General features: G+C 46.0%; 1 protein-coding gene across 6 annotated transcripts in view; it reads left to right on the top strand.

Moving 5' to 3' along the window:
- The window catches only part of NSD2 (nuclear receptor binding SET domain protein 2), a 151738-nt gene that overhangs the window by 49352 nt on the left and 77910 nt on the right, over positions 1–24476 (top strand). For all 6 annotated transcript variants that reach the window (XM_073342741.1, XM_073342742.1, XM_073342743.1 and 3 more), the window contains 2 exons: positions 5443–5609; positions 6018–6509. In XM_073342741.1, coding sequence (XP_073198842.1) covers positions 5443–5609; positions 6018–6509 — 659 coding nt within the window. The remainder of the gene's footprint in view (positions 1–5442; positions 5610–6017; positions 6510–24476) is intronic.

The raw sequence follows: 24476 nt of genomic DNA, 5'->3' as shown, positions 1-24476 counted from the left end.
GGAGGCGATATCATTCCCTAGTGGCATCAGTGGCTATACCACCAACACTTGAGCCAGACAATAGCTTCTGAAAACATGAGGCAAATGGAGTGACAGTGGCAATCCCCATCGCTACCCAAGGAGTCATCCTCATCATGAGATGAGGCATTGGCACTAGTCTTCATACCAGCAACTGACAACTTTAAAGTATTCCAGGACCTCCTGTCCCACACTGAGAACATCACATATGTTGAAGAAACACTCATATAGAAGTCCCATTGTTTTTTGATGTCTCAAGCTCTATAGCTCTGACCATGATCTCCTTTCTTATCAGCAAGATGTTCTTTGAGCTGGCTAAAGGACTGTGACAACCCCCTGCCATTCTTCCTCCCACTTCCAAATGAGTGGAGAAGAAATACCTGGTGCCTCCAAAAGACTTTGAAAACTTATGTACCCATCCAAATTGAGGGTCGCTCGCTGTGTTGTCACTGCAGGTAAATTCCAAGTTCACAGTGGCATAGTTAAGGACAATGATCTTTAAGAAGCTGGTCTTATTTGGATGCAAGACACATTCCTTGCCATATGGAGCTCCAGGCTGTGAACTACCAGGATATGTTTGCAAAACAACACTTTCTCATCTGGGAGAGGGTCATCCACTCCCTGTCAAAACTCCTGCAGGAAAGGAAAGTTATCAGAGAGGTCCAGATTGTTGCTAGAACATCTTTGCAGACCGTTATGGACACATTTGGCACAGCTACAAGATTGATGACCATGGCTGTCAAAATGAGCTCGGGCTCGTGGCTTCAAGTATCTGGCATACCATACAAGGTAGAAGCCACAGTAGAGGATTGGCCCTTTGATGGAATGGAGCTCGTTAGCCAAAGAACAAAGTACTTATTTCCTTAATGATTCAAGGGCCATCCTATTGTCCCTGAAAACCTATACACCTGGTCTCTATAGGAAACCATGGATTGAGGACACTGTGGTACTCCCATGGTTGACAGCCAGACTGCCCACAAAAGAAAAGGTCCAGGTATTCCACGCGATTAATCCAACACCATCTGAGGGAGCAGATTTGAGGGGAGCATCAAGAGTCACGTGTGCCAATCCAGAGCGTGTTTCCACCTCCATGAACCACCTTGCCCCTTTTCCACAGCACCCGGGTGTCCATCAAAGCTGACAAATGGGTAGTAGACGTCATTGACCAAGGCTACCATATCAGTTTCTGCCTCAGCTGGATCACTGGTTTTGGGGGGAGAGGGATATCTCAGTGGTTTGAGCACTGACCTGCTAAACCCAGGGTTGTGAGCCCAATCCTTGAGGAGGCCATTTAGGGATCTGGGGCAAAAATTGGGGATTGATCCTCCTTTGAGCAGTGGGTTGGACTAGATGACCTCCTGAGGTCCCTTCCAACCCTGATATTCTATGATTTCCCATCCTTTTTCAGTGATTCTTCTCATGAGAACCTATTACAAACAGAAGTGGCCTTTGCTTTATCTAGGAGCCATAGAAGAGATACTTACAGAATAGAAGGGAAGAGGCTGTTTCTCCTGGTATTTCTTTATCCTGAAGAAAAAAAGGAGTATTTATCCTATCCTAGACCTGAGAAGGCTGAATAATACATGTGCTACCTCAGATGCAGGATGATAGTGCCTGCCTTTGTCATTCCATATGTTCAGATTCAAGACTGGTTCGTGGCTTTCAGCTTACAGGATGTTTACTTCCACACAGCCATCCACCTGGCCCACAGGAAGTTACTAAGATTCACAGTGGGCATTAATCATTACCAGTGCTCTCCATGGCACTGAGAGTTTTCACAAAGTGCCTGTGAATAGTAGCAGCCTATCTGTGAAGGAAGAGCACTCACATCTACACTTGCCTGGACAGTTGGCTGATTGGAGGTGTATTTCAAAAGGAGACAATGGCAAGCTTCAAAAATGCCCTTTTCCTGTGTTAACAGCTAGATCTTCTGCTGAACTATGAAAATCATCTTATCTCATCACTGAGGATAAGATTGTCATGGAAGTCACAGATTCCGTGACTTTGAGACCTCCATGACATTTTTCTGCTTCAGCCCTGGGGTGACTGGGCTGGAGCTGTTAGCTGGTGGGGTCCCAGAGCTCTTTGGTGGTGGGGGCCTTAGAGCCTTCCCCTCCCTTGCAGCGGGGCTTGAGCTCTCAACTCCCGCATTCCCACAGGTTTCTATGAATTTTGTTTATTGCCCACGACCCGTCCATGACTTGTACTAAAAATAACTGACAAAATACTAACCCTGTTAATCACAAATGATAGTTCATTGGGGTCTTCAACTCCACATCAGTGAGAGCATACCTTCCCAAGACAGGTTCTTGTTAATGCAATCTCTGTTAATTGGGATAGATAAACCTGAGTATGATGGTACAGATACGTGTGGGGCTGTTTGGGCCATATGTCAGTGTGCATGCCACTGGCTAGGCTTCATCCTGTGACTCTGGCTCATATCAAGTCCGTACTCCTGAAACACTCTATATGAGCAAAAAAGTCATGGTTCCCTCTTCCCATCATCACAGAACTGAGGTAGTAGCAGGAACCCAAGAACATACATGGAGGAGTGCCGGTGTCGGTTCCCTTCTTTATAGTGACTAATCACGACTATGTGAGGGAAAAATTGGGGAGCCAACTTGGACTACCTATGAATGCAAAGGACCTGGCCAATAGAGGACATGAAGCTTCCTGTAAAGGCCCTGAAGCTCAAGGCTATCAGGCAAGTTTGCATAGCCATACTGCCTGTTCTCCCGAACTCAAAAGTGCAGATCCTGGTGGCTAACATGTCCTGTTACGAATTACACCTGATAGGACACGCATACAAATGCTGCGAATTACACCTGATAGGTCATGCACAGTTCGAATCTAGGCTGAGGCACATAAAGTCCACAACTGCAGAGTTCCCAAAAGACACTAAGTTTATTATGCTCGAGCGTGGTGCCCCGCTGCTAGCCAGGAGGGGACCCTGAATACAGATTATACAAAGGTTATATACTTTTTAGCAAAGCATGTTGCCCTCGTGCATCGGAAACCTTAGCCAATAAACAAACCCTTGTCTTATCTACCACCTATCCCTGCTTGGTGGGGGATACTCGTGCTATACCAGTATGTTAATTACACAGCATGGTCATAAAGCCATGCATCAGTAACTTTTATTATCAGGATGGGAGGCCTCACATCAAGGCCAAGAGACAGGGAGTTAGAGACTGACAAAAACCAGATACTGGAAGTCAAGGCAGGCTAGAGACAAGGAGGATTTTCACAGGGATTCAGTATCTAAGGATCACTCCTCCTGGTGTATGATGTGCTGGCATTTAAACAATGGTGGGCCCCAAACCAAAATGGAGTCACATGTGCTAACTTTTCCTTAACAGTCCACAATGCACTACATAAATGAGGAGCTATATGCTTTTCTTCATTCTTTTGGTCTGGAAGCTATTGAACTGTGGTCATGCTGCCACTGAAATGGGATAACCCTAATGGCTCTTCACCTCTCACAAGATAGCAGCAAGTTGGTAGACTTTGTGAGAAGGCAGTCAGTTACCAGTCACGAGTGGTCACCGCAGAGCTCCATCATTGGAACAGATATTCCTTCATTGGGAAATTTCCAGGGTAGACATGTATGCCACCAACAACAATACCAAATGTCAGAACTCTTGTTCCAGATGGAGCATGAGCCTGGATTTGTTACTGGACTCCTTCTTTCTCAATGGTCCCAAGGCCTCCTTATGCCTTTCCACTGATTCCTCTGCTTCTCAGAGTGATATTCTAGATTAATTGAGACACATCAGCCTCATGACTCCCTACTGGTCATGGCAGTTTTGGTAGATGGATCTGGTATGTATGTCCATCTAACCGTCCATATAGCTCCCAGACTACCCACATCTGATTTCACAACACCACTGCAAGATACATCAACCAGACCTCAAATCACAGCTCAGGCGTTGGCTGGTTAAGTACCATGGACAGAGACTGTTCCCTGTCAATCCAGGAAATCCTGATAAAGAGCAGGAAGTAATCAACCAGAAAGACTTACTTATCAAAATAGGATTGATTCTCAATATGGACAGCCCAGCAGGGGCTGGACCCAGTGCAGGCATCTGTACTGAAGTTCCTCAACTACTTATTGCATTTTAAAGAGTTGGCTTTCACTTAGTTAAAGGTCTGTCTTGTAGTGATCTGTTTGCCATCGCTTAGTGCAGTCTTTTTCAATCATTTCCAGTGGTGTCCAAGTTTCTGAAAGGGCTCTTCCATACTTACCCATCAGTTAGAGAAGCTACTTCTGTTTGGGATCTCAGTATAGTTCTTCTGAGACTCTTGGAGCCTCCCTTTGACGATCTTTCAGAACGCTCCATCATCTCACTCTGAAGGCAATCTTCCTAGTTGCAATCCTGTTGGAGAGAAGAGCGAGCTATAGCAATTTGTTTGATTCTCTTTACACAACAGTCAATAGAGAGAAAGCGGTGCTGAAACTTCCCCCAAAATTCATCCCAAGCTGGCCTTGGAATTTCATCTGAATAATTGTTTACCTGTCTTCTTCCCAAAGCCACAGTTCCCAAAGCCTGCAAACTTAACTTCAGTTTAATAAAAGATTTGTGTGTCATCTGGGTGTAAGGAGAAACTTTCTATCCAGACCAATAACCCAGTGTTCTCTAGTTAAACTTATCCTACCTTATTTATTTTTAAACCAAACATTTTATTGTGGGAGGCAAAAGAAAGAGCCTTTCTAGCCTCTGTTTAGATCCTCTAAATTAATCTTAAAGTTAACACCTGGTTTATAACAGAAGAAACTGATTTTAACCCACTTATCTGGCACCCAAGTATGTGTGTCATACCTCTGGTTTTGAAGAGATCACCAAGTGCTATTCATTCAGTTACCATGTGACCAATTTACCCTTAACGTGTGTAGATAGATCAGCTCTCTGCTCTAAGTTTCCTGTGTGTTTGAGTGCCTCAGAAACATTAATTTAACCTCCAAGCATTCTTAAGGGGAGAAAAGTTAGAACTATGCACATTTTGTAGATGAGAAACTGGGATACAGAGACCAGCTTATTTGTCCAAGGTTACACAAGGAGTCTTTAGCAGTGCTGGGAAGAGAACCTAGATCTTTTGAGTCCCACTTTGGTGTCTTAAGCATAAGACCAACATTCCTTTTTCCAAAATAAATGGCCAGCACAATGATCATACTGCTGCTCTACCTGCGTCTGAAGGTTCTGTTTGGATTAACATAGGAATTGGAGTAATTTCTTTTACATGAAGCTTCATAGATTAGCTTACTAAGAGAGTCAAACTGTTAATCGGATTTTAGAATGAAAACTGGACAAACTATATTTGTCATTGCTCTTCATACTGCAATTTACTGAAGGATTTCAAAGTGTGAAAGTATTATAAACCAAAACCAACCCAGTAACTTGTATAAACTTACTGTTAAATTTTCAGGACAAAAAAAGAGTTTTCGTCAGTATCATGTACAGTTTTTTGGTGATGCCCCAGAACGAGCTTGGATATTTGAGAAGAGCCTTGTGTCATTCAAAGGAGAAGAACAGTTTGAACAATTATGCCAGGAAAGTGCAAAACAAGCCCTCATTAAAGCTGAGAAAATAAAGGTAAGAGGCTACATCCTACCCCCCCCCCCCTTTTTTTTTTTGCAGCCTTTTTACATTGTTATAGAAATGTCATCTGGTATCTAATCACTGGAGAAACACAATCTAGAGCGCTTTCATGACTGCTTGTTTTGTGGGATCTTCTAGTTTTGCATTTCACATTTAAAAACACAGAATGCATGATGGCTCAGTGAATGCTCATTACTTTTTGCAAATTGACAAATGTCACTGATTCACGCACAGAAAGATTTATTTAGTTCTTCCTCTATATCAGGACCATTCATACAGATGCTGGAATATTTGGAATATAGACATACTGTATACTCAACCTTCTTCTGATTGTTTTTAATTAGTATTGATGTTTTGTAATTAAAAGTAAACGTCTCAAACTGGCTTATATTTTTCTTGCAGATGTTAAAGCCTGTTTCTGGGAAACTGCGACCTCAGTGGGAGATGGGCATTAAGCAAGCTAGTGAAGCATTAGGCATGACAGTGGAAGAACGGAAAGCCAAGTTCACCTTTATCTACATTAGGGACAGGCCTCATCTTAATCCTCGAGTGGCAAAGGAGGCTGGTATTGCTGTGGAACCATTAGAGGAAATAGATGAGTCATGTTACTCGAATGAAGAAACCACTCAAAGTCTGAAATCGATGAAGGAGTCTGGCATTCCTGGCAAGAGAAGGAGGAGGACATCAAAATTGCTTGCGACTAATGACGCACAAGAAAGTGGTCAGTCAGAGACTAAGAATACTACCCCCCAAAAGGCATTTGAACAAGGAGAAGCCAAAAGAGGGATAGGCTCTCCCATCAGTAGAAAGAAAGCTGCAGCATCCACTCCACGAAGCAGAAAGGGAGATGCAGTGTCTCAGTTTTTGGTCTTTTGTCAGAAGCACAGAGATGAGGTTAGTGTTTTTTGTTACGCGAATAAGTGTAAGTGTTGTTCTATTTGTGTTCTGTTTTTTACACATATAGAAATCTCTTCCCTCTCTTAGTTGACCGAACACCTGAAAAGTAAGTTATATTTTTTTACAATGGCAGCCAAAACCTACAAGGAATTCCACAGATGTTTAAGAAGCTAATCCCTATTTCGAAAAGTTTCTAGTCTAAAGACACAGACAAAAAGTGGTGATGAGGTTAAGGAAGGAATAGAACATAAAATAAAGTGATTGTGATGGTATGTTTTGTTAGTGCCATTGTCTTAGTGCCGTTTTTTATTAATTTATGTTTAAATATTTATCCCCTACTGACCTTTTATTTAGTCATTGTTAGTTCCTCTTTACATTTATTTTTAATGCATAAACTCATGTTCCCAAGTACCCTTTCTGGCTTTCTGTTTATCCTTAACCCAACCATTCCCCATAAGTTAGTGGATTTATTCAATACTACTTGTACCCTTGTCTTCCAGTTTCCCAAATGCTCTACTTAGCTACCTAGGAGGAAAGGGAAATTGCAGTCTTTCACCCCACCCCACAAAAAAAAAGCTCTCAACAATTGTCCAAAGTCTGTGGAGGTCTGTAGTCTAATAGGATGTGGACAAAGGCCCTCCTTATACCCCTCTGGAGTAAGGATGATCTTGTGTTTAAATGATAATCTTGCCCAGCATCCCATAGGAAGTGTGGTGGAGCCAAAAATGAACCTAGCTCTCTTGGGTCCTAAGCTATTGCCTTAAACACATGAACATTATGTCTCTTCCTGCAACCCCTCTTCCTCATTCTGTTTGTTCTGTGCACTGAATGAGGCAGGTGTCCTCTAGGACAAATAATCTCTAATGTAATAAAGTTTTTATTATATTATCATAACATTTTATTTGACAGTTTTTTAAATGTAATTTCCTAAGCTTTTAAAAAATCAAAACACAAATTCCACTATGTGGAACCATATTGACCACCTGCAGTATGGGTCCTCACCAGGGCTTGAACCCAGGACCTTTATAGATCTCTACCATTTAAGATGAGGGAATAACTGTTGTCCTCTGTGTGGTCTAGCCGCTAGAGGGGAACATGACACACACTTTCCTAATGACTTAATCAGTTATTTGCTAGGCAGCTAAAGAATGCTGGGAATCCGAATTTCTGACTCTGGAGAGGAGAATACTCTAGTGCTTACAGGCAGCCTAATCAAGCACATAGATTTGGCACATTCATTCTGAAAGGCTAAGGGATGAGTCTTGGGTCTGCCATATTAGACAGCTGATTTCTATTTCCAGCTCTGCTAGAAATTCCCTTGTGCAACCTCTGTAAAATGGCAGGGAGACCTATTACTTTCCTTCCTCTTAAGGTTAGGGTGTGTGCCCTTGCCCAATAATAATAGGCTGTAAGGTGAATGAAATTAATAGCAAATCGGAAGAGCTGAGACTACAACTGATGGTCTTCTGATTCCCAGCAGAGCCCACCTTCCCATAGACTAAAAGATATTTAGCAGCTGCTGCTTTGTTTGTGTACCATCTAGAGCAGTTTAGGGAATGCCATGGCGATGTATAGGAAGCTCTGAGGAGATGGCAGCATGCTCAGTACAGCTGAAATCTTCAAAGATTTTAGCAGCAAGCAAAAGCTCTACTTAGTATGTGTAAATTATGATTATTTTTTTATCATCCCCCTGAGTTTTATAATTTGAACAAATCTGGTTAAATTTTTCACCAGAATAACAAAAGCACTCCTCTGACTTTAGGATCATCCTGAATGAGCATGAGAAAATTTAACCAGACAGTTAAAGTTCAGCAAAGTTTTATAAGTAACTGAAAACTGATTTATAAAGGAAATTGTTGGGCAACCTTAATTCTCTAGATGTTGCTACGAAATCTATCTAGAATATCTTAGCAACCAAATGGTTTTGGAATCCATTATATTGCAAATTACAACCATTTCTATATTTAGAGAAAGCCAACTGGGTTTTGAAAGCTTTTGATAGTGGGATGAAATAGTCTGCAGTTAGGAACATCTGGATTACTACTCTTTGAATGCTCTTTGAATCAGAAACATATTAAAAACAAACGCCCCCTTTCAAATAAAGCAGTTCTTCTTGGAGTGATAGTCCCAACTGTATTCCACTGAGGGTTTACGTATGTGCACCATGTGTCTGGAGCTGGAGGATTTGAAAGAAGTAGTGTCTGTTAGTCCATGCATGCGCCCTCGCTTTTCCTCATGGTTTCATCTGAGGTGATAAAGGGCAGGGCAGACCAACCGCATATTCTCACCATCACATGGCCTGGGTCAGCACTATAGTGTGCGTGTATATATAGAGCCCTACCAAATTCATAGCCATGAAGAATGCCTCACAGACTGTGAAATCAGATCTCCGTGAAATCTAACTATTGTAGGGGAAGGGGACAGGGCTGGGGGCATCCATCTGGGTGTTCCTACCGTGCCCTGGGGCCCAAGTAGTAGTCCCGGGGCTGGAGAGGAATGGGACTTCCTCTTCCCCTACCTGGCCGCTCTCAGACCCACCTCCAGGTACCTTTCCTGGCTGCAGGAAGTGCTGTGGCTGCACTACCTTCAGAGCCCAGCTTCAAAGGCAGCACAGAAGTAAGGGCAGCAGTCCCATGACCTCCCCCTCCCGTCCCCCAACATCTTTACGACCCCACCCCCACAATCCCTTTTGGATCAGGACCCCCACAGTTACAACACTGACATTTCAGATGTAAACATATGAAATCGTGAAATTGACTTTTTTAAAATACTACAACCATGAAATTGAGAAAATGGACCATGAATTTGGTAGGGACTTATGTGTATAGTGGGTTTTCTTTTTTTTTTTTTTGTAATGTTTAGCTGTTTTTACATAGTTTTTACTCATTTTAGTAGTTATTTAGAGTTGATTTGGGACTTCTGGCGGGAATCTGTTTATTTTTAAACCCTCCACCCCGTACCCATGCATGGGTACTGGACTATGCCAAAGATCCCAGGCTTTAAAATCTGAACCTTCTGCCAGCTGCACCTTCTTCCCATGTTCCGTCTTGATCAGCAACAAACATCAATGCTGGCTCTACTGCTTGGTAGAAGCCCATATTTCATCCTGGTGCAGAGTCTGCCAGTCCTTCCCAAGTCATACTCAAGAAGGCTAGGATCCCCGCCTCAAAAAGCACTTCATGGAAGTCACCATGAGACCTCAGTCAGACCCAGGCCAGGAAACCCGGTGCATGCATCAGCCTGAGATAGCCAGGAGCGTGTATCTGGCTACATAGATTCCGACTCCAGTGATACCACCACTATGGACCCCATGCCAGGGCCTAGTCAAGAAGTAAGGAAGCATTCACATAAGCATGGCACTAAGTCTTCCTCTAAACCAAAGAAGGGAGATGCGCCTTCCAGGAGTTCCAGCAATGGGGAAGCAGTGTGCTCCAAGACACACAAGCATTACAAGAAAATGCATGTACCAGCAGATCTGCCAGTGTCAGGTACCAAGCCATGACATTGCCGACAGTCTCCATTAAGGTATGGGACCTGTTGGCTCTGGGGAAGTCCACCGCTCCGGCTATGGAAAGGGTGCCGTTAATGCCAGAGAGGTCTGGAAAAGTGCCAGAGCCACACAAATTGTTTGCCCTGAGAGAACTGTGATCTCCATGCCTTCTACTCCCATCCACCTCTGCGGGATCAGATCTCCCACCCAAGACATACCACAGTCTCAAGGCATCTTTCATCACATCCTCCAGTGGTCCACACGCTTCCACCAGTTCCAACAGTACTGCCAATGGAACCGGGGTCTGAGCTTCTGTGCTCAGAGGATTCGGAAGAAGCACAGGGTCAGCCCATCCCTTACTGCCTCTCCGAGTACCTGAAGACACGGTCTACATTGTGGCAATATCCTCTTTTTCCAACCACAGAGGAGCCACTGGTTCCCTACACCCTGAGGCTTTGTGCAGCACCCACTGGATCCATCATGCTGGCCTTGTTGGGGATCCTATCCCCAATACTCATCCTCCGAATCTGCCTGTTCTGCAAGGGAGATGTCACCTCTCTCTCCATCTAGAGCACCCTCAATTAGGTGCGCCAAACTGATCATGGAGGAAGAACTGCTCAGTCCAGTTCCAGTGCATGGGCGCTTTCTGTCTTCCTCATCAGATGCTGCAGTGACTTCGGTTTCCTCTCACGCCCCAGATGACTTTCGGCAGTTCAAACATCTGTGTAGCGTGGCAGGTGACCTTCACGTCGCTCTGGAGGAAGTACAGAACACGCAACATCAGCTCCTGGACATGCTTCAGTCTTTGGTACCAGGTAGGATTGCCCTGCCAATCAACGATTCCATTCTTCAGCCAGCTCAAACAGTTTGGCATACTCCGGCCATGTGCACGTCTGCCCCCAAGGGGGTAGAAAAGCGATACTATGTACCAGCTAAGGGATCGGAGTTTTTTTTCTCATTTCCCCCACACCTTCCCCGCTCCCTCCATTCCCTTGTGATACAAGTTGCAACAGAACAGTCCAGACAGCAACACCCACGCTCCATTCTGGCTGATAAGGAGAGCAAAGAGTTGGACCTTCTGGGATACAAGGTCTTCTCCTCAGCAAGTCTCCAGTTTAGGATTTCAAACTATCAAGCAATATGACTTCTTGAATTATAGCAAACTGGAGGATTTAGTTGAGAAACTGCCATAACAAGATGAAACCCAGTTCCAGCCCATCTTGGAGGAAGGGAAACTATTAGAGAGGACAATGCTTCAATCAGCGGTAGATGTGGCAGACACTTCCTTATGCTCGATGGCTACGGGCATTTCATGTGGAGGAAATCATGGTATCATTGCTCTAGTTTCTCCAGGGAGGTACAAAATACCATTGAGGACCTCCCTTTCAATGAATCTCATCTTTTAAATCAGAAAACAGATGATTCCCTCCACACCCTAAAGGATTCAAAAGCCACACTTTTCTCTCTGGGTATCTACACACTTGCACCCAATCATAAATTTCTACCAACCACCACCCACACAACCATACAGGACTTCCCAGTTTTCCCCCATACAAGCTACCATGCAAATGCAGAAAGATTCAACAGTCTCACCTTCAAGTCTGCCTTCACAGCCTTCCTCCTCACACATGCAACCCTCTCAGAGAAGATATTTCTGAGGAACATTAGAGAGCTGTCAACTATCCCACTCTTCGGGGGGTCGGCTAGCACTCTTTCTACTAGCTTGGAGTTCAATAACGGACAAGTGGATGCTAAATATCCACTATGGCTATATGATCAAATTCATAAGGCAACCTCGTCTGCAACCCAATCTCTGGCACCTCTTCAGGGACCACTCTTACGACAGCATGCTCACCCCAGAGGTGGACTCTCTTTACTGCAAAGACGGGTAATAGAGCAGGTTCCTCTGGACTATCTAGGGACAGGCTACTACCTACTTTCTGAAAGGCAAAAAGAAGGGCAGTTGGAGACCAATCCTGGATTGCTGTTGTCTCGATCATTTCATATGAAACTTGGGTGAGTGGATGGTCACCTTAGCAGCCATCATTCCATTTTTGGAAGGAGGCATGTGGTTTACAGCTCTCTATATATAGGATACTTATTTTCACATCCACATCCATCTGGCCTACAGGACATCAAGCGATTCCTTATAACCATAGTAAGGAGTTGCTTGAAACTCCTAGGACGCATGTCATCTTGCACATATGTAGCACAACATGCGTGACTCAGATCTCTCCAAGCTTGGCTAGCATTTGTGTATCAACCGAGCAGGCACAGCCTAGACAAGGTAGTTACCCTTCCACCGGGGATTCTCAAGTCTCTTCATTGGTGGCTCAACCCACACTTGGTATGTGCAGGGGTCACTTTCTCCAGACTCCATCACTCCCTATGTCTGACCAACGATGCCTCGGCATGGGGTGAGGGGTACACCTTGGAGAGCACAGAATTCAGGGCCTCTGGTCTCTGGAAGAGCTGATGCTTAACATCAATGTGAGGGAGCTCAGGGCGGTCCAGCTGGCATGTCAGGCCTTTCACCCTCTCCTGGAGCGCAAGTGCATATCTGTCCTGACAGACCATACAACAGCAATGTTTTATATCAACAGACAGTGGGGAGCATGCTCCTCTCCCCTGTGTCAGGAAGACCTCAAACTCTGGGAGTTCTGCATAGCACACTCCATACTCTTGGAAGCGTCCTATCTCCCTGGGTCTCAGAACAAGCTAGCAGACCATCTCAGCAGGTCTTTTCACAATCACAAGTGGTCTGTTCGCCCAGACATAATAAACAGTATCTTCCAACAGTGGGGAGTTCTTTAGATGGATCTGTTTGCCACAAGGGGCAACAGGAAGTGCCTACAATTCTACTCCTTCCTGAACCACAGTCCGGGTTCGTTGGCAGGTGTGTTTCTTCTCTCCTTCCTACACTGTTGGTTCACAAGGTCCTCCTCAAGATCCAGAACAACGGAATCTCGGTGATCCTGGTGTCACCGGCCTGGCCATGTGAGCATGGTACACCATGCTACTTGAGCTATCGGTGGATACTCCAGTCACTCTACCGTTAGTTCTGGACCTCATCACTCAACATCACGGCGGTCTTCAGCATCCCAATCTCAAATCTCTCCACCTCACTGCTTGGAAGCTGCATGGTTAAACCCGCTAGAGCTCACATGCTCAGACCCCTTTGGGGAGGTTCTTCTGGGTAGCGGAAAACCTTCAACCAGAGCTACTTACCCAGCCAAGTGGAAAAGATTTGTGAATTGGTGCTTGCAGAGCCATATCTCTCCGACACAATCGTCGATCCCCTTTATCTTGGACTATCTCCTAAAGTTGAAACAGCAGGGCTTGTCTCGCTCCTCGATAAAAGGTTCATGTGGCTGCCATCTCAGCTTTTCACCGAGGAGAACATGGCCGCTCCATCTTCACTAACCAAATGGTGTGACAGTTCCTCAAAGGGTTGGACAGATTATATCCTCATATTCAGCGTCTCACCCTGGCTTGAGGCCTTAACCTGGAACTCTTGAGACTGATGGGGCACTCGTTCGAGCCCCTAGCGACATGCTCACTACTCTACCTTTCCTATAAGGTGGCCCTTTTGGTTGCAATAACATCAGCCAGAAAGGTGTCCGAGCTCAAGGCTCTCACATCTGACCCTCCATATACCATTTTTTTTACAAAGACAAGTTGCAACTGTGACCTCACCAGGCATTCTCCCGAAGGTGGTCTCTCATTTCCACGCCAACCAAGACCTATTCCTTCCGGTCTTTTCCCCGAAGCCTCATGCCAGTAGCTGCGAGCAGAGGCTCCACTCTCTGGATGTGCGGCATGCACTGGCATTTTATATTGAATGAACTAAGCCGTTCTGCAAGTCAAACCAGCTGATCTGTTGCAGTAGCAGACAGGATGAAAGGCCTCCCAGTGTCCACACAAAGGATATCATCGTGGATCACATCCTGTATCCAGGCTTGTTATGAGCTGGCAAAGGTCACTGCCCCCGCTCTGATTGCGCACTCCATCAGAGCTCAGGCATTGTCGGTGGTCTTCCTGGCCCAGGTCCCGATCCAGGAGATATGTAGAGCGGCAGTGTGGTCCTCAGTCCACACCTTCACTTCCTGTTACTCTAGATCACCCAGCAAGCCAGGGACGATGCAATGTTCGGCAGGGCTGCACTTCAGTCAGTGATTCCAGGAACTCCAACCGCAGTTCCTAGGTAAGGCTTGGGAGTCACCATATTGGAATTGATATGACCAAGCTTTCAAAGAAGAAAAAACGGTTACCTACCTTCTCGATGTGTTGCTTCTATCCATTCCAAACCCACCCGCCTTCTCCTCTGTCGGAGTATCTGGAAAGAAGGAACTGGGGAGGTGGCGGGTTAGCAGGGCCCTATTGCCATGCCATGAAGGTGCAACTCCAGGGGGCTGCAGAGCCAACCCAACGGATGCTGCTAGGGGAAAAAGTTTCTGGTGACACCTAATTGGAATAGACATGAGCAACACATCTCAAAAACAACAGTCACGAGAAGGTGAGTAACCATTTTTTCAGGATGATGAGCCTGGCTGCTGTAATCCCTTCAGTAGGGACAGGAGATAGGTTTTTGGCTCTTGACCTACAAGGAGTTTATTTCCACATAGCGATAAACCCATCTTACAGAAAATATTTACACTTTACTGTAGGAATGATATCAGTACAGAGTACTTCCCTTTGGCGTTTCCTTGGCCCCAACGGTGTTCTCAAAGCTCCTACTAGTAATCAATGTTTTCCCTTATTTTTTACGTCCGTGTGTGGAATGACTTTTGTTATGTGCACCAATATGGAAGTGGTGTGGTGGGGGTGAGGCTGAGGGGTTCGGAGTGTGGTGGAGGCTCAGGGCTGGGGCAGAGGGTTTGAGTGTGGTGGAGTGAAGGCTCTGGCTGGGGGTGCAGGCTCTGGAGTGGAGGCTCTGGGGTGGGGCCAGGGATGAGGGGTTTGGGGTGCAGGCTGCACCGGGCTGTGGCAGGGAGAGAGGACTCCCCCCAGCCCTCTCTCGCTGCAGCAGCCCGGGGTCGGGGGAGAGGCCCCTTTCCCCAGACATGGCAGCGCTTAGGCTGGGGCTGAGGCACCTCTCCCTGCCTGTGCAACCCTTGATAGCCTGCTGCCCAGCCCCGTGGCCACGCAGCTTAGAGGGAACTTAGTTGGTAATGGCCACTTACCTTCCTCAGGATTTTAGTCTTCCTGTACCTTGACACCTGGCTGCTCAGTGGTCTGTTCCATGAAGCAGTACTGTCATCCACTCAGATGGCCCTTTCTCTTTCCCAAGAATTAAGCTCAATGTAAGAGAGTCCATGTTGACCCCTGTACAGAGAATAGAGTTATTGACAGCCAGGGCATACCTTCCCACAGACAGATTCTGAACTTTCAGATCTAGTCAGGACCATTCAAGGGAGTCCTCGAACTTCAGAAAGAAACTGTCTGAAACCTGTCTGAAACTTAAAGGTCTACTTAAAGGTCTCACAAGATCTCAATTCAAAGCAGTGGCAATCTGTTCTTTGCTTCACTTATCCATGAAGACTACCTTTTTTTAGCTATCACGTCATCTTGTAGAATCAGAGAATTTGGGGCCTTGATATTAGATAGGCATTGGCTTTCTATGTAGATAGGACCAAGTAATTTTGGAAGTCTGTTAGACTGCTCGTTTCCATCACAAACAGATCCAGGAGGTCTCTGCCTAGAGACTGTCAAGGTGGATCTCTGTGTGTGTGTAGTTGCTTGTTATGATGTAGCTGGTGCTTAATCCCCACAGTGGAGTGGATACGTTCCAGTGTCCAAGGTATGTAAGGCTGCTACATGGGCATACAGTACATACATTTTCTAAACACTGTGCCTTGATCCATGCCTTTAATGCAGATGTAGTACTTGGTAATTCAGTCCTGTCTTCAGTTCTGGACTCAATTCTGAAGCTCCTTCCTCCCTATTGGGAGTCATCTGAAGTAGAACACCCATACAGATGCTACTTGAAAAAGAATATGAGGTTACTCAGCCTGTGCAGTAACTGTGGTTCTTTGATATGGGTTCTCCACTACCTGCCCTCCCTCCCTTCTGCTTTGCACTGTTCTCTGTGGGACATTGGATGGAGAAGCAACTGAGGGCAGTTCTGCGCAGTCCTGTGTAGCTTCAGTGTGCGATATGAGGATGTATATGCTGCATGTGCAGGCCAAACAGACACTGCTATTGGAAAACCTATGAAGGGTTCAAGAGGCACATGCGCACCTGAAGTGGCGCACCCATGGGAGGGACATCTTGAAGAACCACGGTTACTGCACAGCATGACTAACCTCTGCTTCCCCATTATAGTTACCTATAGACAGTAATCAAGTCACCCTTTAACCTTCTCTTTGTTAAGCGAAATAGATTAAACTTTGACATAACAAACATAACTCATAACAAGGCACGTCTTCTAATCCTGTAATCATTGTTTTTCTTCGAGTGCTGTCCCTGTGGGTGCTCCACTCTAGGTGTCTGTGCGTCCCAGCACCATTGATCGGAGATCGTAGCAGTGCTTGGTTGGGATGCAGGTGCTCAGTTGGTATCTCCTATCTCATTGGAATCTTCCTGAGCGCATGCATCCCGCACCCCCCTCAGTTCCTTCTCAACCATCCCCGGCTGAAGACGGGATTTGGGACAGTGCTACTTCTCTTCCCAGGTCTCTGTAGGAAAAAAGTAACAAAGAATATAGAAATAGTTACATCCCAGTTGTTTCCCTTCCTTTAGTATAGTTACATAGTCAGTTACTTAGTTTAAAAAAAAATAAAATTTCACTTCAGAATTGTCTCCTGCTGAGGCACTCTCCCCTGCCATTTCTAGTTCACAATGCCAGGGGCTTCAGGATTCAAAAAGTGTGTTTCTTCTCAGGACTCCATGCCACTTTCCGATGGGCACTCACATTGTGGGAATGTGGGTTTCCCTGGTGCACTTCACACAATGTGCCTCCATTGTATGAGCCTCAAGTCAAGGGCTTAACATGACAGGGACCTGCGGCTTAAAATGCTTCTGATGGAAAAATCCCTGCAGCCGCTTTCGGAGACGGGGAAAGTTAAACCCGCTCCTACGCGCTCCCCAGCCAGATCCGAGCCAGTGGGGAGTGTTGCTTCACCCTCTTTGGAGCAAAGGCAAGAAAGGACTCTGACAAGGGTAAAGGGTCTCCTGCGAGATCCTTACCCTCTGTGCTGACAGTGCCACAGGCGGGCGCCTCAGCTCTTTCTAAAGTCTCAGCCGCGGCTTCCGCAGAGGCAGGAACCCGACCTCCCGTACCGGGAAGGTTTCTGCGGCGCCGAGCGCCTCAGCGCTGAGAATAGCCTTGGTGCCGGCTGTGCACTCTGACCCGGTGCCGACAAGGACGTCCTCACCGACCCCCTCTGCGCTAAAAATAGCCACGGTGCCAGGAAGAATGTCGTCACTGAGCCTGCCTCCTACCTCAGCACCAGCAGCGGACCCCCTGCAGGGCACCTCCAACAGACCCGTGGCACCGCTGACACTTTCACTTACTAATGTGCCAGAGCACAGTCCAGGCTCAGCACAGCCCAGGGAGCAGGAGCAACAGTTCCTCACTCAGAGTGACTTCTCAGTGCCACCTGAGCCTAACTCTCCACTCCTGGATATGCAGGGCTCACTCTTCGAAAAGTCACTCTCACCACCTGAACTGGCTACCTTCACTGACAGCGAACCCGATATACAGCAGCAGGCGGAGTTCTCCCCACCTGCCTCTCCTCCTCCACTGGAACCTCTTCCACCTCAGGTTACGGTCCACAGCCACCTGCCTCAGTTTCCCTACTTCGCGCCCGCCCCCCCCCCCCCCCCGTGGATGGCACCTGGGTTCTCCTACCCTATGCCTTTGCCACATCCTCCTACCACTCATCCTCAGGCCTCTTCTATGAAACCACTACCTGCTTCTGTGCCTCGATCTCCAGCTCCGTCCACTTCTAGAATACCTGAACCCCCTCCTTAGAACGTGAGCTACGAACCATATCCTGACTCACCGAACCCTAACTCTCCATCTGCTCCAGTCAGAGCCCTCTCCCCACCACCTCCACAGGATGTGGAGGACTGTAAACAATTTCAAGAGCTTTTCAAGAGTGAAGACATCCCCCTAGAAGAGGTTCAGGAGACACAACACAAACTCCTCAGAATCCTTCAACCCTCTGCACCCTCAGAGATCGCACTCCCTATAAATGAAGCACTCTTGCAACCAGCTGACACTCTCTGGCAAACTCCAGCTTCTTTATTACCTACCTGCAGAAAGGCCGAATGTAAATACTATGTTCCTGCTAAGAATGCTGACTTCCTGTTTTCTCACCCACAGCTGAACTCTCTCGTCATGGATGCAGTCGCACAAAGGGCGAAACAGCCACAATATCGGCCCACCCCGCAAGACAAGGACCTAAAACGCCTTGACGTCTTGGGTCACAAGGTTTACACGTCCTCCACTCTACAATTCAGAATTGCAAACTACTCTGTACTCCTCGCCAGCTATGACTTTGATAACAACAATAAACTTTTTGAATTTGCCTCCTACATTTCAGAAGATAGGAGAGCAGACTTTAAATTAACTCTGAGAGAGGGCCAATTGATTTCCAGAACGGCCCTACAAGCCTCTGTAGACATGGTGGACACAGCAGCCCGTACTACTGCAACTGCTGCGGTTTTGCTGTGGTTATGATCTTTATGACTTCCTGCATCTGGTGTCCCTAAAGATCTGCAGACCAAAGTGGAGGACCTCCCCTTTGATAAAGACAAACTGTTTTCCCAAAAAAGGATGAACTACTTCACACCATGAAAGATTCTAGTGCAACACTGCACACCCCGGGTATTCACCCATCTCTTCCCAGGAGACAACGATACAAACCTTACCGAAGACTGCACACACAACAATATTTTCGGCCTCAACCCAAACCATATGACTTAAATAAGAATCGCTGTAGACCCCCTAAGCGCAGACAAAATCAAGCTCAAGCAACCACCTCCCACCCATCCGGGAATAAACAACAATTTTGAAACGTTGGTCGAGGGTCTGCGTGACCACCCCTTGATTCCACAGCCTACTTGCCCATTTGGCCACCGCCACCAGAGTTTCCAATGCCTGGCAGCGTATTACACAGGATCTCTGGGTCCTCGAAATAGTTCAATCCGGTTACTCTATCCTATCCTTCCCCCTTTCCCGTCCCTCTTCAGGGACTCCTCTCACGAGCACCTACTTCGCGTAGAAGTGGCTCACCTTCTCCAGCTAGGCGCAGTGGAACCTGTGCCGACGCAACATCGAGGGAAAGGGTTCTACTCCCATTACTTACTGACCCAGAAAAAGACCAGGGGATGGAGGCCTATGCTAGATCTCCGCCAACTGAACAAATTTGTGAGGATACAAAAATTCAAGATGGTCACACTGGGCACAGTAATTCCTGCAGTGGCTCAAGGGAACTGGTTCACAGCCCTTGACCTACAGGAAGCTTATTTTCATAATAATTCATCCAGCTCACAGAAGCTTCCTATGATTCACAATCGGTCATGACATTTTTAATACAGAGTTCTTCCTTTCAGCCTCTCCACAGCAACGAGAGTCTTTTTCAAAACTCTAGCCATGGTCGTGGCTCATCTCTACGAACATGGGATCACGCTTTTCCCCTACCTGGACGATTGCCTCATCAAGGGCAACTCCTATGGCGAGACACTTCAAGCTACCCGTTTCGTCATATCCCTCTTTCACAGCTTAGGCCTCCAAATACACATCCCAAAATCCACCCTGACACCTACACAACAGATCAAATTCATCGAAGCTCATCTTGACTCAATCCAGAGCAGAGCCTTGCTCCCATATCACAGATTCCTTGCTATCATGCAGCTCATACGCAAGCTCTCTATTCGTCCCAGGACACAGGCAAGAATCTGTCTACAGCTCCTTGGTCACATGGCAGCCACCACCTTCGTGGTCCAGTATGCTAGGCTGCACATGAGATGTCTTCAGGGCTGGCTCAATTCCAATTTCAAACCCAACAGACACACCTTAGGGACGCTGCAGACTCCTCCTCCCAATGTTCTAGCTTCCCTACATTGGTGGACAAGACCAGAAAACCTCTGCACGGGGGTTTCTTTCCAGTAACGATCCCTAACGCTCATGCTCACCATGGGCGCTTCCCTAATCAGTTGGGGAGCGCATCTAGGGGGGCACAAGGCAGGTGGTCCACATCAGAGACGCACCTACACATAACTCTCTTAGAGCTCAGAGCAGTGAGGCGAGCATGCCTTCACTTTCTTCCCCTCATAAAGAACAAAAGACAACATAGCACATATGTACTACATCAACAGACGGGGGGAGCCCGATCACATTCGCTTTGCATGGAAGCCATCCGACTATGGAATTGGTGCATACAACATCAAATACAAATCATCGCTTCCTACCTACCAGGCTGCCAAAACACTACTGCCGACGCACTCAGCAAACACTTCTCAACAGAACACAAATGGGAACTTCATCCCGCAATACTTTAACAGCTCTTCTCCCTCTGGGGCACCCCATCAATACACCTGCGTTGTGGCAAGGAGAATTGAAAATGTCGGCTGTTTTGCTCCAGAGCGGGACTCGGGACTGCATCCATAGGAGATGCATTCCTCATCCCGTGGAACAACTCTCTCCTCTATGCCTTCCCAGCAATCCCTCTGCTACGCAGTGTTCTTCGGAAGATCGTAGCCGACAAGGCCTGGGTCATCCTTACAGCCCCAGCTTGGCCAAGACAGACGTAGTATCTTTATCTACTCCGCATGTCCTCCCGTCATCCACGTGCTCTCCCCAACAGGCCAGATCTCCTGTCCCAGGCCAATGGACGGGTTCTTCACCCACAGCTCCTAAAGCTCCATCTGACAGCCTGTTTCCTTCATGGTTCCAAACCCATGAACTAGCCTCTTCCGACCAAGTCCGATACGTCCTCTTGCACAGTAGAAAAGACTCCACTCGTAAAACTTATCTGCAGAAGTGGAAGAGCGTTTCGCCCTCTGGTGCTCACATAATCACTTAATGCCCAATACGGTGATCCTCCCTAACATTCTAGACTACCTCCTGAAACTAAAACAGGACGGATTTTCACTCAGCTCCATCAAAGTACACCTGGCGGCGCTTACCACCTTCCATGACCTGTTAGAAGATTATTCACTCTTTACCCATCCCACCATAAAATGATTTCTCACTGGCCTGGTTCTTCATGCTCTCATGAAACCTCCATTCGAGCCTTTGGCTACCTCCTCTCTTCTCCATATGTCCATGAAGGTAGCTTTCTTAGTTGCAATAACATCAGCAAGGAGAGTAGATGAAATAAGTGCCCTGATGGCCCATCTTCCCTACACAATCTTCTCCAAAGACAGTCACTCTAAGACCATATCCTAAATTTCTCCCTAAGGTGGTTTCCACCTTAACCAGCCTACTTTTTATGCCAAACCTCACAAGACTCCCCATGAGACATCTCTGCATACGCTCCATGTCAGGCAAGCAATCGCCTTTTACTTAGATAGGACTAAGCCATTTTGTAAATCTCCACGGCTTTGTCTCCATCACCAAAAGATGGAAAGGTACGGCTATCTCTAAACATCATCTGTCCAAGTAGATCTCTGACTGCATCAGATCCTCTTACCGTATTCAAAATATTCAACCGCCCAAAGGCATTAGAACTCATTGCACTCAAGCTATGTTGACATCTGTTGCCTTCCTATATAACGTACCCATTTCTGACATCTGTAAAGCGGCTACATGGTCATCTGAACACACGTTTGCCAAACACTATGCTGTCACTGAAGATACCACGGCAGACACCATAGTTGGCCGTACAATACACTCTACAGTACTCACTGTCGCATCTCCAAAGTCCCACCGACCATAGAGGGTACTGCTACACGTTCATCTAGAGTGGAGCACCCACAGGGACAGCACTCGAAGAAGAAGGGGAAGTTACTCACCTTGCAGTAACTGAAGTTCTTCGAGATGTGTGTCCCTGTGGGTCTTCCACTCCCCATCCTCCTCCCCTCTACTTTGGAGTACTAGTATAATCGCTCCACGGTAGAGAAGGAACTGAGGGGGGTGCGGGACGCAGGCGCTCAGGAAGTTTCCAATGAGACGGAGATACCAACTGAGCGCCTGCATCCTGACGAGGCACTGCTACCAAAAATCTCCGATCAACGGTGCCAGGATGCACCAACACCCAGAGTGGAGCACCCACAGGGGCACACAACTCGAAGAACTTCAGTATTTCAAGGTGAGTAACTTCCCCTTGTGGCTCTTCTCTGAGCCCTTTCCAATTGATTAACATCCTTCTTGAATTTTGGGCGCCAAATTGGACACAGTATTCCAGTAGCAGTTGCACCAGTGCCAAATACAGGGGTAAAATAACTTCTCTATTCCTACTCAAGTTTTCCCTGATTACGTATCCCAGGCTCACAGTAGCTCTTCGGGGCACAGGATCACACTGGAAGCTCATGTTCAGTTGGCTATACAGCACTGCCCCTAAATCTCTTTGTGTCACTGCTTCCCATGATAGTCCCCCATTTTATAAATATAGTCTATATTTTTTGTTCCTAGATGCATACATTTCCATTTAACTGTATTAAAACAGATTTTGTTTGCTTGTGCCTAGTTTTATCAAGCAATCCAGATTGCTCTGTATCAGTGACCTGTCCTCTTCATTATTTACCACTTCCTAATTTTTGTGTTATCTGCAAACTTTATCGGTTTCTTCCAGGTAAGTGATCAAAATGTGAAAAAGCATATGGCTAAAACCAATCCTTTCGGGACCCCACTGGACACGCATGCACTTGATGATGATTCCCGGTTTACAATTATATTTTGAGATCTATCAGTTAGCCAATTTATAATTCATTTAATGTGTGCCATGTTAATTTTATATCGTTCTAGTTTTTTAATCAAAATGTGTAGTACCAAGTCAGATGACTTACAGAACACGATTATCTTCTCAACCACACCTGTAACTTTATTTTAAAAAATCAAGTTAGGTTTATGGATAATAGATCCTATCAAATTATGTTGATTATCTACATTACCCTCCTTTAATTATTTTATTAGTAGAGTCCTGTATCAGCCATTCCAGCATCAATCTTGTCCAGCATCAATATCCGGCTCACAGGCCTATAATTATCCAGGTCATCCCATTAACCCTTTTGAAAAATTGACCCAACATTAGCTTTCTTCCAGTCTTCTAGATCTTCCCCAGTGCTCCAAAACTTACTGAAAATCAGCATTAATGATCCAGCGAGCTACTCAGCCAGCTCCTTTAAAACCCTTGAATGCAAGTTATCTGGACCAGCTTATTAAAAATGTCCAACTTTAGTAGTTTCTGTTTAACATCCTCCAGAAATAACAGTGGAATCAAGAGTGTTCTCATCACCATATGATGAGGCTATACTATGTTTTTCCCCAAATACAAACCAGAAATATTTCTGTCTTTTCTGCATTACTACTGATCATTCTACCATTTCCATCTAGTAATGGATCAATACCATTCTTCTTGTTCCTAATATATTTTAAAAAACAAAACAAAAACACCTTGTTGTCCTTAACTTTGGCCATTAATTTCTCCTTGTCTCCCTTTGCTTCCTTGTCATTTTCTGCAATTCCTAACTTCAGAATTATATTGATTACTATCAACTTCCCCTTTCTTCCATGTCTTATATATTACTTTTTATAGCTGCCTTTGCTTCCTCTCTAAACCAGGTTCATTTTTTGTAACCAGCACAACCTAGTGGGATTGTGGCTTTTTGTGCAACTAATAAGGTATTCTTACGTGATTCCCAATTATCACTCAAGTTTTTTATTAAATTCTTCTTTCCAGCTGAATTAGCTCATAATTGTTTTCTGCTTTGTGAAATTGGCCCTCAATTATTGTGCCCAGGGATTGGACAGTAGTTGGAGTAAACTGCAAGGTCAAGTGATGTCTGCTTGAATATTGGGCCACCTATTTGTGTTTTTCAAGGAGTTTGATAGGTGGGCTTCTCTGAAAGGGAGGCATTGACTATTTCCATTGGTAGTGGGCATAGTTATTCTATGCTGGTTTTTACTAGAAGGGAGGGGCATGGATCTCACTCACGAATTGTGGCTCTAAAACTTTCCTGGGCTGCTTGAGTTTTGGCATATGTAGGGAGGCCAAACTCAGTAAGGGTGATTTGGCCGATGATACTCTCTGATCTGGGGTGGAATTCTTGTTACTGATTATCACCATACATGTTCAGTTGATCTCATAATGAAATATGCTGACAGCTCTGAAGAGCAGCCCATGCTTGGGTCTGATGTCTGGCCTATGCAGTTTGGGTTGATGAGAGCTTGTTCAGAACAGAGAATAGCTGTGCTGGACATAGCTCTGCTGGGTCGATTGCGGAGGAATTTCATACTTGTTTTGTATCCTTTATTGCAGTGGTGCATTCCTGTAGGAGTGATTTGTGCTGCTGGCAAATGGATT

Source organism: Lepidochelys kempii, chromosome 4 (genome assembly GCF_965140285.1).
Source record: "Lepidochelys kempii isolate rLepKem1 chromosome 4, rLepKem1.hap1, whole genome shotgun sequence".
NCBI lineage: Eukaryota > Metazoa > Chordata > Testudines > Cheloniidae > Lepidochelys > Lepidochelys kempii.
Note: the sequence above shows the minus strand (reverse complement) of the source record. Positions and strands in the feature narration are given on the sequence as shown.